Below are 15,578 nucleotides of genomic sequence, written 5' to 3'. Positions count from 1 at the left end.
ACAATTGTCAGTAACTTATCAATAAATAATCATGAGAAAATTGACTTAAAAAATAACGTTGCAAAATATTTGTAGGCTATTTTAACAATAATTTACTGCGAAGATATCTGTAATTTGTTTTTTTTTTCAGATAATTGTACTGTCAAAATTACGTGTGTAACATTTTTTACATTTACTAAATATAAAAAAAGTGACAACAATACAGAGATATTTCAACATTTAGCAATGTTAATTGAGTATCTACTTACATCTAGAAAGTAAACAATGACATAACATTTTGTATAAATATATCTCCGGGATATACTCTTATAGAAACTAAATAAATAAAGTGCTTAGTTATTTTTTATTTTATGACATTTTAAATTGTAATAAATACTTTATTTAGTATTTATGACGATGATATTCAATATTCTCTTTTTAGAAAATACTTGATTACTTTAGTAGTTCTTATTGCTATTTCTATTTCTTTTTTTCACCAACTACTGATCTTTCTTAATTGGTTATTATAAGTAGTGCAGATAATAACAAAAAGATTATTCACGAAATAAAAAAGAAAGGCATAACAGAAAGAAGTGACAAAAGATTTGGATCGAATCCCACGTAATGGCGAAAAGTTAGGTATAATTTGCATCGGCATAGGAACGGAGAGAGTTTGCTTCGCAAACAAACTCCAACTAACTAACTAACTATTTAATTAATTAATTAACCTTCTTCCTCTATTAGCATTTTTAATCTTCCTTCTTTAACAAGATAATCTCCCACACTATACGCAATTAACAAATTAATTAAGATATAAAACAACCAACACTGCATAAACCACTCTCTCTCTATAATCAAGAATGGCCCCTCCGCCATTGCATTTGCACTCCAAGAGAGAAAGCGGTGGCACCGCCATGCCGGCGATGAAGAACAAAACCACCAACACCACCTCGCATCTCAAGATCAACAAGGAATCTCATTGCATCAGCAAGAATCAGAATCAGAATCACAAGCAGCAACAGCAACGGCAACCGGTGATAATATACACGCATTCTCCTAGGGTTATTGAGACGAACCCTCGCGATTTCATGCAATTGGTTCAAAAACTCACCGGCCTCCCTCGCGACAAACGGCAGCAGGAGGAGGAGCAACCGGTCGTGGTGGAGGAGGAGCTGGAGGATGAAACCACGTCGTCATCGTCGCCGCCGCTTTTGACGGAGGAGTATATAAACTCATGTGTCGCGCCTCCTCCTCCTCCGCCGCCGCCGTTGATGGAGCCAATGACGATGATGCCTAATTACTTCAATACATTGCCGCCGCCGCTGTTTGGGCCCGATTCGCCGGAGTTTCTTCTCACGTCCAACTCTAACTGCAGCTCCAATAATAATAATAAGGCGCCATTTAACTTTAACTACGCCGATCCCTTTTTCTTCTGAAGCAGTTTCTGTTTTTTTTTTTTTTTTTCCTTCCATTTTAATTTTTTCATGAGTTTTCAACAGCCATTGTTGGTTAATTTTGCAGTTCTCAGTTCTCAAATTCTCATTCCAGTTAGTTAGATATAAATTATAATGCATAGGTTTTTAGTTTTCTGTTTCTTTGAATTCAGAATAATAAGAAGAAGAAGAAGAATGATTGTATAGCATATTAGCTTCTTAGCTGATGGGGTTTTGGGGTTTTTGCTACTTACAATTTTGAAGACAAATGTTATTTATATTATACTTTTTTTCTTAAATATTTTTTATTTTCAAAATAATTAATCTAAAATGAAAATAATATATAAAAAGGATAAGAATTTCGTTTCTCCAACTTTGCATGCCTTACTCTTAACCCAGTTTGGATAACCAACTTAATTAATCTCTTTTTGATAAAATAATTTAAACAATAAATAACTCTATTAAAAGTAACTTATAAATAAGTTATTTTATATTTGAATTTTTAACTCTAAAAGTGCTTATTTTATAGAAATGTGATGAAAAGTAGAAGTATGATGAGAGAAATCATTTTTTTAATTTCTCTATAAGTTTCTAAATAGTTTCTTAGAAAATTGCAATTTGATTTTAAAAATTGCACCCGATATTAATACTATTATTTTTCATAAATCAAAAGATAAAAAAAGTTGCTTCTAAAGTTTTCAAACGGGCCTTTACTCCTTTTCCAATAATTTCTTTTTTGTTCACTTTTTTTTTTGACGTGGCACTTTTTTTTAACTTCCATCCTAATATAAACATGTCCAGACTGATGGGCCATCCAAGCCCAAATAAGGCATCGGACAAAAAAACGTGCCTGAGTCAGATTTTTATAAAAGTATAGTTATAATTTTAATAATAGAGTAAGAGTGATGCTCCATCCCTAAATAATATAATATATGATTTTGTGACTATTGAAATTTCTGCCCCTTTACCTTTAACTTCGGTGAAAAGAGAGAATCTAAACGTTGATATGTGCATTACATTAAAGTATGATTTGGCACAACAAAGATTAAAATGCCAAAAGAGAAAAATTATTTCGGAGAGCATATTGACTTAAATGACAAAAAAACAAGATAAGAACGAATAATAATTCCTATAACAGAGAAGCATGTGATCCATGCATTACTTTCACACATTAACATAACTTATTTTATTCTAAGCTTAAACTTTGTATCTTGTGGGCTGTATGTGACCCTTTTCTTCCTCCTCCAATCACATTAACATGTGTATTAACATGAAAACTAGCTGAAATGGACACAATTTATAAATAAACACCAAGGTGACAATAAAAAATGAAGATAATTACTTAATTATTATTTTGAAAAAATCTTGGACATCAATATTACATAATTAATATGCAGTTATGCACAAAATAGAATTTAAATCTCTTGATATTTATTTAAACGAATAAATGAATAAATTGTTTAATCGATTCAAGTTGGTTGTACTAATAGAAAGGTTAAATTAAAATTTAATAAAAATTTATTTTTAATAAATTTATACTAGATTTTTTTTAACAATTTATTATAATAGTAACTAAAATTAACTGCTAAAATATTAATTTTCTAATATTACTTGTTATTTTTTTTTACTAAAAATAGAGAAATAAACCAACCTTAGTTGATGTATTTTCAGTTTTATTTCCTTTTCTAAGTGGCATCATAAAACCAAGTATTTCTTTGTCAGAATGCGTGTTTCTCTGTCAATATCTTCTCTTTCTTATTTGTTGGTCAGCGTTGGTTCTTGTTCTATTTTATTTTCCTTTCAAGTCTTCGCTTTTTTGCTTCAAAAGACTTTGGAACTCCTTAAACCATTCATTTCAAGCTAATGTTTCAGAAAGCCATAATGAATGGATAAGCCAAAGTACTAATCTTTGTTCACTTTCACTTTCCATGAGTTTCATCTTCTTCTTCTCAAGCTTATGCTGCTGAGTTCTGGTGAGGTTCATGTTCATCATCTTCCATGATTCTCAGCTCAAAAGGGTTACCCTTTAATCCTTTATGTATGTAAACATTTGATTCTTCTTTGTCGCACATCAGTTTAGTGCTAAAAATTCAACCTTTTTCTGTTCTTACTTCTCAATATACTTGATGTATATCATCCAAATTTTGTTTCTGGATAGAATCTGAGTTTTGTTGCTTGACTTGCAAGTGATTCTGGTGCTGTTTTTGGGGGGAAACAGTGTTTTTTCTTTTTCACTCTGAGTATTCCTTATTTGTGCTTCAGCTATTAGGATGATGAATCTATAAAGGGTCAATTTTTTTCTTTTCTTTTACTTGTTTTGATTATTAAATAAGGTGAAAGAAAAATATTCCGATGATTCAAGTGGAACCTGGTGTAGTTGGGGTTATGGACAGTGCAAATGAAGCATCATCATCTTTAAGCTTTGTATCATCTCATTTATCAAATGGTGGTTCAAGCAATAACATTGAGAATGGTGGTGGGGGTATTGAGATTTTGAGCTTGAAGAAGCTAAGCACTAGCCTTGAGAAGTTGTTGATTGATGCTGATTATGATTATAGTGATGCTGAGATTCTTGTTGAAGGTATCCCTGTGAGTGTTCATAGGTGTGTATTGGCTTCAAGAAGTCCTTTCTTTCATGAACTTTTCAAGAAAGGGAATGTTAGTAATGGCGAGGGTACGGTTAAGGAAGGAGGAAAACCAAGGTATCTTATGTCTGAATTGGTGCCTTATGGGAAAGTTGGGCATGAATCCTTCCTGGTTTTCTTGCATTATTTATATACAGGGACCCTTAAGGCTTCACCACCAGAAGTAACAACATGTGTTGATGAAACATGTGTCCACGATGCTTGTCGCCCTGCAATCGATTATGCTTTGGAGCTCATGTATGCCTCTGCCACTTTTCAGATGAAAGAGCTTGTTTTGCTTTTTCAGGTATGTTCTGCTTCAATTTCTGACAATTTTGGGTGTATGATATGATGAAAACTCTTGACAAATTGAACTAGAGACTAGAACTTTCTATTAGATTAGACACTGTTTTTGTGGAATGTGTTTGTTTATGTGTGAAATCTATGTGATCATGGTTGGTATTGTCATGAAACCATTTCTGTCAAACGCTTAAGATGATAGGAGGAGGCACATGAATGGTTATATCTGTAAACATGTTCCTGATTCGACTGAGTTTTTCTGTTTTTCTAATGTAAGAATCTCTTATTGCAACATTGATGCAGCGGCGCCTTCTAAACTTTGTGGAGAAAGCTGTAGTGGAAGATGTGATTCCTGTTCTTATGGCAGCCTTCCACTGTCAACTAAGCCAGCTTCGCTTGCAATGCACTCAAAGAGTAGCAAGGTCTGATCTTGACACCACATCTTTGGAAAAGGAGTTCCCTCAGGAAGTTGTGGAGGAAATCAAGTCGCTGCGAGCACAATCTGTGCTGGAATCCACACCTGCAGAAATGGAAGTGGAGACTTTGAATGAAAAGAGTATCAGGAGAATCCATAAGGCAATGGACTCGGATGATGTCGAGCTACTTAATCTTCTTTTGAATGAGTCTAAGGTCACTCTAGATGATGCTTATGCACTTCACTATGCATGTGCCTATAGTGATTCTAAGGTTATTCAAGAGGTTCTTAATCTAGGCTTGGCTGATATTAACCTTAGAAATCCCCGAGGATATACAGTTCTTCATGTCGCTGCAAGGCGAAAGGATCCATCCATTTTGGTAGCACTGCTGAAGAAAGGGGCCAATGCATCAGATACTACTCCTGATGGACAAACAGCTCTTGTGATTTGTCAGAGGTTGACGCGGCGCAAGGATTATCATGAGGAAACCGTGCAGTGCAAGGAATCTAACAAAGACAGGCTCTGTGTTGATGTTCTTGAGCGAGAAATGAGAAGAAATTTCAAGTGTGTGACTATGTCTGATTCATCTGAGACAACTGCTGATGATTTGCATATGAAGCTGGATTACTTTGAAAATCGAGGTAGCGAATTCTTTCAACAGACTTAACCAGTTTGGACATGTTTTCTTATCATTTTACCTTAGAAATAATATTCTTTTTTCTTTCTATGTTGTAGTTGCATTTGCTAGGCTGTTGTTTCCTGCTGAGGCTAGAGTTGCCATTGAGAATGCTGAGGTGGATTCAGCCTCGTTGGATACAACATCATTGGCTTTGAAGCGTGCAGGTGCCAATCGCGAAGTAGACCTGAATGAAACTCCGGCTGTTCGAACCAAAAAGATGCAACTAAGATTGCAATCCCTTCAAAAAACAGGTATGTCCTAGAGAGTGTTTCAAGTAGCTTCCTTATGGTGGTTTTTCTTCTCCCTTATAAATCCCTAAACACTCCTCCATTTCGACCAACTAGCCTGAATCATTGTCTTGGATAATGCAACTAAGATATTTACATCACAACTTTGAAACTTTTTCTAAAATTTTGGAGTTAGATGAATTTCATAATTAAGAAAACAGACTACTTTTTGAGTGTCTTTTGTCCTTTATAGTTTGATTGTTATAATGTTATGTATGAAAGAAACATTTGTAATCACTTGTAGTACTTTGTAACTGAACTATAGGAAGAGAATTTGATGCAATTTTCAATTTGAGATGATAAGAAACAATGGTGTTACTTCACTTTAGCACAATTTAATGTTATGCTATTGCTAAAGTTGCTTGAGTATGTTTTTGTCTTTGGACTTGTATCCAGTTGAGAATGGTAGGCGCTTCTTTCCCCATTGCTCTGAGGTGCTTGACAATTTCTTGGAGGACCTCATACCAGATGTTTTCTTCCTAGAGAAGGGCTCAGAAGAAGAGCAGCGAATCAAGAAGGCGCGATTCATGGAGCTCAAAGACGATGTCCAGAAGGCGTTTCACATGGATATGGCCGAAAACAAACGCCATTCTGGTTTGTCATCGTCCTTGTCTTCCTCTTCTTCGTCGTCTCGCAAGGAAGGTGTTGGCCATAGAGTGAGGAAAAAGTGAAAGTCCATTGTCTATGACCTCCTAAAATGGTTGCTATTGTTAAGACTAAGAAAGTTTTGGTCTCTTTTGTGGTAGTGTTTGCAAGGATAGTAGCATCTTGTATTATATTTTGTCAATAAGATGCTATGTTGTTAGAGATCTTTGTCTTAGAAATGAACATGAGAATCTTTTTGATGAAACATCACATATTCTCTTATTACAGTCAAATCTATTCAAGATCAGCAGATATCTTTCCTAGCTTATTCAAGTTACTTATATTGAAGTTGGAACACATTCAACAAGGTTGTTCCTTCACAACATAGCTTATTTTTACTTTTCAAGGATTCAAACAAAAGTTTATTTGATTTTATTTTTATCATTACAATACTCCCAAGATTCAGATAACTTATATATTGAAATAGTACTTTTTCTCTTTTTTTTTTTATATTCTATTAGATAAAATAAAGGATCACATTATGATCTTGAACAGAGTATATACATCATTAAGAAGATGCTAATGTGAACAGACTTTAAAGTATATGAATTAATTACATTATTTAGAATATAAAACTCATTTTTAAAAGATTAACTAAGATTCATTACACAGAAATCAATAAACTAAGTTGGATGCACCCTATCTATAGGGAAATTGTCCATATAAAACTTTCTCCATTAGAAGATTTTTAAATTAACAACATGCAAATGCTGTTTGGGAAGTGCCATGAGAAAGAGGAACATAAACAGAATCCATTTGGCATATAAAAAGAAGAAAAAAATAATTAAATAACAACCAGATGCAGAGGAAAAAGAGTAGCATAAAACCTTGTTATGAGTAATCATATTCTTAGTACTTTCATGTCTCTTTGTTTTTGTCAATGTAGGATCAATTTCTTAATATAGGAAGAAGGAGGAGAGGGTTGAAGAACAGTGTCAATTGATGCTTGCAAGTAAAATGATTAAATGAATGGATTATTTCACTTTAATATAATATTCTTCTTTTCTGCTTGATATGTATACAAACCTAACTTCAAAAGTATCCACATTTTGTATTGTAGCTATCTAAAAAGTGTAGTGAACATGATGAGATCTTCAAACATAATTAAAAGCACATAACTGATATGATGGCATGACACAATTATTAAGTTGATGATGATCATCTCATGATCATCTTAGTCAACTTTTGAGGACCTAAAAAAGCCTTAGCATAAGCAGCAGGAAGTGACAAAAGCTTCTTAGCTTGTCCAACATAAGCTCTTTTTGTGAAATTGTTATAATCATTGGCTTCAATTGAATCCAAGATTTGCCTATATAACAACAATGAAGCCCAAACAGGCCATCTACTTGCTGAGTTCAACTCTGACACACCTTTCTCTGCCTCATCAAAGAATATTCTTGCCCTTTTTATTTGTCCCTTCATGAAGTTCCTCCATTTATCTGTTACTTTTCCATTGAATATGTCATCTTCTGATAGCCCTGCTTGTGCTAGTTCATCTTGTGGCAGATATATTCTTCCTCTTCTTGCACTACAATCATTATCCAACTCACTTTCAATTTCTTCCACTTTTCAATCATTTAGTGTTAATTAATTAACTTGCCACTTTTTTATGTCAACATTTCATCTTGTCATTCTCATGTCAGCACTTAACAAAACAAATTAACTTGCGAAATTAAAAATATAGAATTTAATTTTGATGCACTATTAGTATAAAATAGTTTTATCACATAAGCAAAAATAACTACTTTTTACATTAACTACCTAAATGATCATCTAAAAAAACAGATGCATCAAAATTAAACAAAAAATATATATTTATAAAAACATAACTAAATCAGTCAGTTCAATTGAATTAACGGAAAATCCAACATTTAAGCTAAACAACCAGTTATACAAAACAGTAAATCAATCAAATCGATCCAATTTTTTTATTGAAAAATCTGATAAAAACTAATTTTTAAACCTTTAAATATCTAGTTTTATCGGTTCAATGACTAATCCATCTTTGAGAACCTAAGAAGAGAAGCTTACTCTTCTCCAACATCTCTGAGAATGTTGGTAAGTTGATTTGCAATGCCAAGAGCCAAAGCAGCATTGTAAATGGTCTCAGTGGAAGACTTAGAATCAGGTGCAATCCCCATAACAGGGACACTCATGAGTCCCACTGTCCCAGCAACATAGTAGCAATAAAGGTACAACTCATCAAAGTTGTTGTATCTTGATTTTTTTAGGTCCATTCTCATCCCTTCAATCATGTCCTTAAATGGCTACATATTAATTCACACACAATTCATTCAGTATTATTCCTACTTCTTCAATTCAAGTAGTAATTAATAAGTAGTTATATAATTACCTGAATATCAACAGGGTAGTTAGAAACAGTGTGAGAGAGAGCAGCATCAAACATATCATAAGGTCTACCTTGGAAGACATCATTCAATCTCTGCTCCCATCTGTCCAATGCTGTTGGAGTTATATGTGATGCATTTGGACCATCCACTAGTTCATCTGTTCTTCTGCACCACACTGCAACAATTCGTATTCATATCTTTATTTTTTTTACACAGTCATACAATTACATTCGTTCTTTTGGACGATCATTTACACGATCAATGTAAAAGATAGTTATTTTTATGGATGTGACATTACATAATTGGATACACATGTAAAATTATTTTACATTAACAGTATATCAAAATTAAATTATTATTTTTACATAAAAAATAATTTAATTTTTTATGTGAATAGTTACTATTTTCAATAATAAAATTCCAATTATCAAATCAATTACTTTATATTTATATATAAAATACATATGTTATTTAACTTTTGTTTTATGTATATTTTATACATATAATTAATTTAGTGGCTAATTTTTTTGTTTACACTTAGTATAATTGAATTTGGTAAAATGCTTCAACATAAAAATTTTATTAGACAAATTTTATTTGATTTATTTCTTTTCAAAATAAATTTATACATACCATAAATTGCCCATATGGCTTTTCTGCGTTCTTCGGTCATCAATTGTGTGCCTATAATTTGCAAGGAAAAGAAAATGTCAATAACTCAACTTAAAATGTTACCAATGAACTAATTACACTAATTACTGTTCCTTTGGAATAAGAAATTATGTCAATTATTATAAAAAAGCTAAGTGAGTTAAAAATAATTGAGTTTGCTCTTATATATAATAATCTGAATGGAATCAAAATCAACTAACATGGGTAGCAAGAAGTGTATGCGTATCCAAATGCATTGATTAAAGATGTATAAAAGGAAACAAAGAACGTGCTTAAAAAGCGGTAGTTGTTAGTCCTATTTATGGAATTAATAATTATGGATCACTAAGTGATTAATTTTAAACAAGTTTTAAGATTAATAATCTAATATTAAAATGAAAATTTAGGTATAATTAACTTCATGTAAAATTAATAACTAAGAGTCATTAAATAACAATTTATTCAAACTTATTAAATTATTTAACGACTATCAGTTAAGAATTTGTTAACATAAAAAAATAGTTTTATTTTTTCATTTTGCAGTTATTAGCAACTCAACTATGTATTGCTTTCAAAAAATTCACGTAAGAAATAATAATTAATGAGTGATGAAACTCCAAAGATCAATCAGAAGCTTCATTCTTCTGTATAAAGTTTTGTAAGAAATTAAACTGTGTGTACGGGACAATAGTTTTAATTTAAAAAATATTACTGAGTACACCAAAATCATATAAATACATATATTATTTAATTCATTATAAATTTAGTTGTTTGAATACAAATTCTCTTCTTCTTCTTTTTTAAGAAAAATAATAATTTAAAAAAACAGAAAAATAATTTAAAAAATGAAGGTAATTAATTAAGCAAGTTGATACATACCAAGGAAGAAAGTTTTAGCATACTCAGCACAAACTTGACCACAACGATTATAAGCTGCATTCAAGAGATCCAAGTTGGTCATGAAATCATCATCAATTTCAATAGTTCTTCTTTTTCTTTGTTCTCTGACAAGTGCTGCTTGTTTGAGAACAACCTCGTACACCTTCTCCTCCGATGATCTTGAAGGCAATGATGCTGCCACTGCCGCACTTGAAATAGCACAAGAACCAATACTTGTGAATCTGATCTTATCATTATTATTGTTAGAACACTTAACAACACTTCTTTGATGAGTTGTTGTTGTAATATTCTCTAATTTGGATCCACAACTCACCCAAACAACAACACAAGTAGTACTTGACATATCTCAATTCCTTAATTTTCACAAAGATGAACAAAAATTAGTTACTTTGAGAATGTATACTAGTGCTTGTTTTTCTGAGGTTAAATTTTCAATATGTTTATGTTTCTCAATATATATATACATATAGAGAGAGGAAGAGAGAGGACTGAAAAAAAAAATAAAAAATAAAAAATAAATAAAAATTGAGATTTATGATTTGTGATTGCAAACCTTAGCCAACACATGTAAACGTATGGACAGTGGCATAGTAATTAATAATCCTGAATTTCATAAACTTGTTTTTTTCTCTATTTTTTTTTCTTTTTATTTAAATCGACGCTAGAAAATTAAAGGGGGTACCCTGTATGTGTATGTGGTCCAATATTTTGATTTTTGCTTTCATACTTGGAAGTATTACTTGTATGGTTTATATCTCTTCAATAATAATAATAATAATAATAATAATAATAAATATTCATTATTCACTACCAGCATCACACATTAATATATATTTACTATTTACACTGCTCTTGTATATAAGTTAACATATATAGTTGTTACCATTATTTATTTTTGAAAAATGATATAATAATAGTAAAATTTTAAATGATATTCAGACTAACTACCTGATAGGTACAATATATTATTTTCAAATAAACTTTTAAAGAAAATAAAAAAAATTGGGTTTTATAATAGTGAGAGTATAAAAAAAAAAAAGAAAAAAAAAAGGAATCCATGCATCCAACACTAAGAAGATTTGATCCCAACTGATGAGATGGCATATATATATACTTGGATCTTATTACATATATAATATATCAAGTTAATGAGACATACAGTAGCAAGCTCAGGAACACATGCATATGATTATATTAATATGGTTATGCATACATGCATACATACATATATACATACATACATATGTTTAAACAAATAAAATCAAGAGATAAGTACGATTTTGATCCTACCGAAAAATTTTTTTGACTCGAACATTTTTTTTGCATATAAAATCGTCCCTAAAATTTAATTTAGTTTTAAAATTGTCCTTGTCTTAGAGACAAAAATCGTACGAAGGTGACAGCGAAAGCCGATGCAAAAGTCGATCATCGTGGACAACTTCCTCTTCTTCTTCCCTTCTCCCTTTTCCTTCTTCCCTTTCTACTTGGTAGGAGCAGAAACTAACACTCTCTTTATCTTTTTTTTTTATTTTATAATCTTTTTGTTATAGGTAATTTGGTCCAAAACTTTAATATTTAAATAAAAAAAACGATTTTAAATTTTAGAAACGATCTTATATATATAAAAAAAGAGTTGAGGACAAAAAACATTTTCAGCTTATATCTTAAAGATCAAAATCGTAATTAACCCTAAAATTAACTAAGAAATCTTTTGAAATATTATTAACCCTTTTAAATATTTTTTCTAAAATCAATAATTTTTTATTTTTTATTATTAAAATAAAAGGGTAAAGAAGAATTAAGCACATAGAGCAACAAGTATGGACGTAACACATGATGCATGGACATGAATTAATTAAACACCAAATAAAACGACAAGTGATGAGGTAGTATATTATCATATGACAACCAAACTATTTTAGACATGGGGATTGTAAAATTCTTACGTTAAGTTTTCGAAATTAATCAAACACATGGCTTGCCTTCAATCCACAAAAGAAGTTTCATTGCCAAAGTGTCAACCACGCACTTTGTTTTCTTCTAATTTTTTTGTGTAATCTTCATCTTCATCCAGAACCGCTTTGATATAATAACTACAAGACCATGTGGTTCTCATTTGCAACTTGCTTCATATTTAATAAGCCCAGGGATGGAACTGAAGACCTAGAAATCCATTCTTTTATTTATTTATTTATTTATTTATTTTAATTTACATGGTATATTTTTTTGGAGGATATTCATTCTTTTGAAGGAAAAAAAAGTAGGTTTAGTATATTGATAATTTTACCAATCTATGTCAAATTAAAGTAATATATATATATATAAATCAAATTAAAGTAATAAAAAATATAATTATTTATGTATTTATTTATTTATTTAAGTTTCCATGACAACTAATTATATGATATCAGAACTTATAACAAAAAGTCCAGAATTAATTCTTGTTATCCAAAAAGAAAAATATCACAAGACACTATAAAAAATTATTCTTACTTAAAAAAGATAAATATTAAAAATATAATTATTTATGTATATTTTACTATTATTATCAACTTAAATTTTGGAACGGATAATTACGTAGCAATATGTATGGTATGGAACGAGAATATTTTTTTCTTTCACATTAATTCATTATTACAATTATTTAAGAGTAGAGTAAATAAAAATATAATAAAAGAAGAATGGTTATAAAATAAGTACAAGTAAAATAGAATCTCTCTCTAGAATTTACCCACACAGATTATTACCTAAACAAAACAACATTACTAATAGATTATTTAATTTTTTGAAACAATTTTTTTTTTATATTACTTTCAAGTCTACAACCACCCCATTACTTACCACCATCTCAACAATAATAATAAATCTATATATTCAATATATAATAGAGTTTTTCTTTATTTTTAATTATTCGCGCATAACTACATTAAATTTAACATCATATAAGGATTTTGACTATTTTATTATTTGATTTTCAGAAATAATTAATTTGAAAAAGACATAAGAAATAATCAATTATTTTAAAAGATTAATAATATATATCTGGATCATTAAACTAATTAAACACACAAACTATTTTGCTCTTCAAATTTTTTTTTTTTTAGTTATATATGTTAAAGTGTATTATTTGAAAATTAGCTTATTAGGAGTAACAAATTAAATAAGAGGGGAAATAACTCAAAAATTGAAAGACAGTATCACGTGCATTTTTGTGTCCTCACCATTTGAGGAAGTTGATAATAACTCAGTGGTGGCGGAAATTGAAGCAAACCTAAGATTCAAGGAATTGCGTGTGTGCCTCTCATTCTTCAAGCTTTTAGACCACACCCTTTTTAGCCATGCAAATCAATTAATTATTTACATGCATGCATAAATGTTAGAGTAAATGGCCTTTTTTTTTTTGTCTTTCACTATTTATTTGAAAGACAAAACACTTTTTTATAATTATAAAATTTTAATCGGTCTCAAATAATTTAAGTAACTAATATAAGCAATCCTTGTAAATGATTAATTGCAACCACTTAGTCTAATAACAAGAATCGTTTAGATGAATTATTTGGATGGTTAAAAATTAATTAAAATTTTTTAAATTACAAAAAGACGTTTTGTCTTTCAAACAAATAGTCAGGATCAGAAGAAAAATTAACTTTTAATTTAAATTGAGAATAGGTATAAAAAATTAATTTTTAATTAGTTAATATTATTTTATTTTATTTTATTATGAAATTATTTTTTTAATTTAAAAATTTGAGTTTAAAATATATAATTTAAAATTTAAAAAATTATTTGATATTTGTTGAAAAAATCGACTTCCTATGCCTAATATAATTAAAATAGAGCAAGATCCAAAATTCAAGCATGCTGATAAAATGACCATTTTTTCTAAGACTTATTATTCCATCATTATTGCAATATATAATATGATTTACATTGCATCTTATAAAAAAGTTATAAATCTCAATTACTACTTAGAAATTAGTCAAATAAAAACATTTGCTTTCTTCAGTATTATTTGTTGTATATGGCTAGTAATTGTTTGAAAGAAACATATATATTTTCATTTATGAGGCATGGAATTTAGCATAGTTTAAGATTTTGATTAGAAGTGTCATCTCACAAAGTTGGTTGCTTGGTGTTGTATATATGCATGTATTATTCTTCTTTATAAAATTTTTTTATTTTTTACAGTATCTTTCAATTGGCAATCCAACGACTAATTTATCACGGATCTAAACTCAATTTAAGAAGAGTATGTTGTTGATCAATGAATTACTGTATACACAAGACAAAATTCGAAATTTTAAACCCTCGATATTTACTAACTTAAACAGACGAGTGACCTGACCACTTGGACAACGTTAGTTAATTTTTCTTTGTGAAATTTAAGCCTCAAGGATATGCTTTCATGTACTTTTGGAATCTGAAAAGTTCCTTTAATTTAGTCTTTTTTTTTTTATATGATTTTTGTGGTGAATGTATTTGGACAACTACGTGATTGAGATAAGGCCACACTTGCCATTCTGAGCCAAAGGGAATGGAAAAAGGGTTGCTATTATGTTCTCATTATAAGCCATAGCTATCAAACAAAGATTCAATAAGTACATTTTCAAATTTTGACTCTTCCAACATACACAAGCTATGGTGCCATGATATGAGAGATTTTAGACACTAGAGGGAAAAATCAACAACTAACAATACATATATATATATATGGAGACTATTATAATAAAAAAAATGACAAATATGATAAAAGGTTGCATGGTATGGTTACTATAATTATAGGGGTTATAATAGTTATATAATTAGGTAAAATTTATTTTTTGTCTTTAATATTATTAAAAATTTTACAATTATCTTTGATATTTAATTAATTATCCAATTATAACATTTGGATAATGGTGATTTCAATCTTAAACTTATTGGTTTTATAAGGAGTAAAAGTTTTAAAATTTACATAACACTGCACATAGATCGAATAATATTTGCAGTAATTATCTGTATTTGATCCAAATTTTATAAATATTATCTAATTCGCACTATGATAGAATCAGATAGAAGATTCGATTCGATCCATTATTTCATTCCATGTAACTTTAGAAACTGAACCATAAGCATGGATGATGATTATTTCCAACAACATAAGTATATAAGACTAGAGAGTAACAATAATAATAACCTTATTTTCTTCCTTCAATTTCTCATGATAATAATCAATTTCCTTTTTTAGTACAATTTTATATAGATGGCCATATGAAGGATAAAACACCTAAATAAATTAAGGAGTCGCCAATATTATTTAATATTTTAAAATGA

At 29.8% G+C, this 15,578-nt stretch overlaps 3 protein-coding genes across 3 annotated transcripts; 2 read left to right on the top strand and 1 right to left on the bottom strand.

Moving 5' to 3' along the window:
• The first annotated feature begins 839 nt into the window (after positions 1-839).
• LOC130939252 (VQ motif-containing protein 20-like) lies at positions 840-1,415 on the top strand. The gene has a single exon (XM_057867371.1). The coding sequence runs from the start codon at positions 840-842 to the stop codon at positions 1,413-1,415; it is 576 nt and encodes a 191-aa protein (XP_057723354.1).
• A 1,798-nt stretch (positions 1,416-3,213) lies between these two features.
• Positions 3,214-6,525, top strand: LOC130941225 (BTB/POZ domain and ankyrin repeat-containing protein NPR1-like). Its single transcript, XM_057869642.1, has 4 exons — positions 3,214-4,343; positions 4,640-5,393; positions 5,488-5,682; positions 6,115-6,525. The coding sequence occupies exons 1-4, from the start codon at positions 3,765-3,767 to the stop codon at positions 6,387-6,389; spliced, it is 1,803 nt and encodes a 600-aa protein (XP_057725625.1). The 5' UTR covers positions 3,214-3,764; the 3' UTR covers positions 6,390-6,525.
• Positions 6,526-7,285: 760 nt separating this feature from the next.
• LOC130940641 (phytoene synthase 2, chloroplastic-like) lies at positions 7,286-10,850 on the bottom strand. The gene is made up of 5 exons (XM_057868847.1): positions 10,245-10,850; positions 9,348-9,398; positions 8,717-8,889; positions 8,395-8,630; positions 7,286-7,891 (listed from the first exon to the last, which is right to left on the bottom strand). Exons 1-5 carry the CDS (start codon positions 10,606-10,608, stop codon positions 7,522-7,524), a joined length of 1,194 nt encoding a protein of 397 aa, XP_057724830.1. The 5' UTR covers positions 10,609-10,850; the 3' UTR covers positions 7,286-7,521.
• Positions 10,851-15,578: the final 4,728 nt, after the last annotated feature.

Source organism: Arachis stenosperma, chromosome 7 (genome assembly GCF_014773155.1).
Source record: "Arachis stenosperma cultivar V10309 chromosome 7, arast.V10309.gnm1.PFL2, whole genome shotgun sequence".
Classification (NCBI taxonomy): Eukaryota; Viridiplantae; Streptophyta; class Magnoliopsida; order Fabales; family Fabaceae; genus Arachis; species Arachis stenosperma.
Note: the sequence above shows the minus strand (reverse complement) of the source record. Positions and strands in the feature narration are given on the sequence as shown.

Bases quoted from the DNA above. Each gene is read 5' to 3' on its own strand.
- LOC130939252 (XM_057867371.1), top strand. From the start codon at position 840: ATGGCCCCTCCGCCATTGCATTTGCACTCCAAGAGAGAAAGCGGTGGC.
- LOC130941225 (XM_057869642.1), top strand. From the start codon at position 3,765: ATGATTCAAGTGGAACCTGGTGTAGTTGGGGTTATGGACAGTGCAAAT. The intron at 4,344-4,639 runs GTATGTTCTGCT...ACATTGATGCAG, and splicing joins AGCTTGTTTTGCTTTTTCAG to CGGCGCCTTCTAAACTTTGT. The intron at 5,394-5,487 runs GTAGCGAATTCT...TCTATGTTGTAG, and splicing joins GGATTACTTTGAAAATCGAG to TTGCATTTGCTAGGCTGTTG.
- LOC130940641 (XM_057868847.1), bottom strand. From the start codon at position 10,608: ATGTCAAGTACTACTTGTGTTGTTGTTTGGGTGAGTTGTGGATCCAAA. The intron at 9,399-10,244 runs GTATGTATCAAC...TGCAAATTATAG, and splicing joins TGCTAAAACTTTCTTCCTTG to GCACACAATTGATGACCGAA. The intron at 8,890-9,347 runs GTATGTATAAAT...GAATTGTTGCAG, and splicing joins AGCCATATGGGCAATTTATG to TGTGGTGCAGAAGAACAGAT.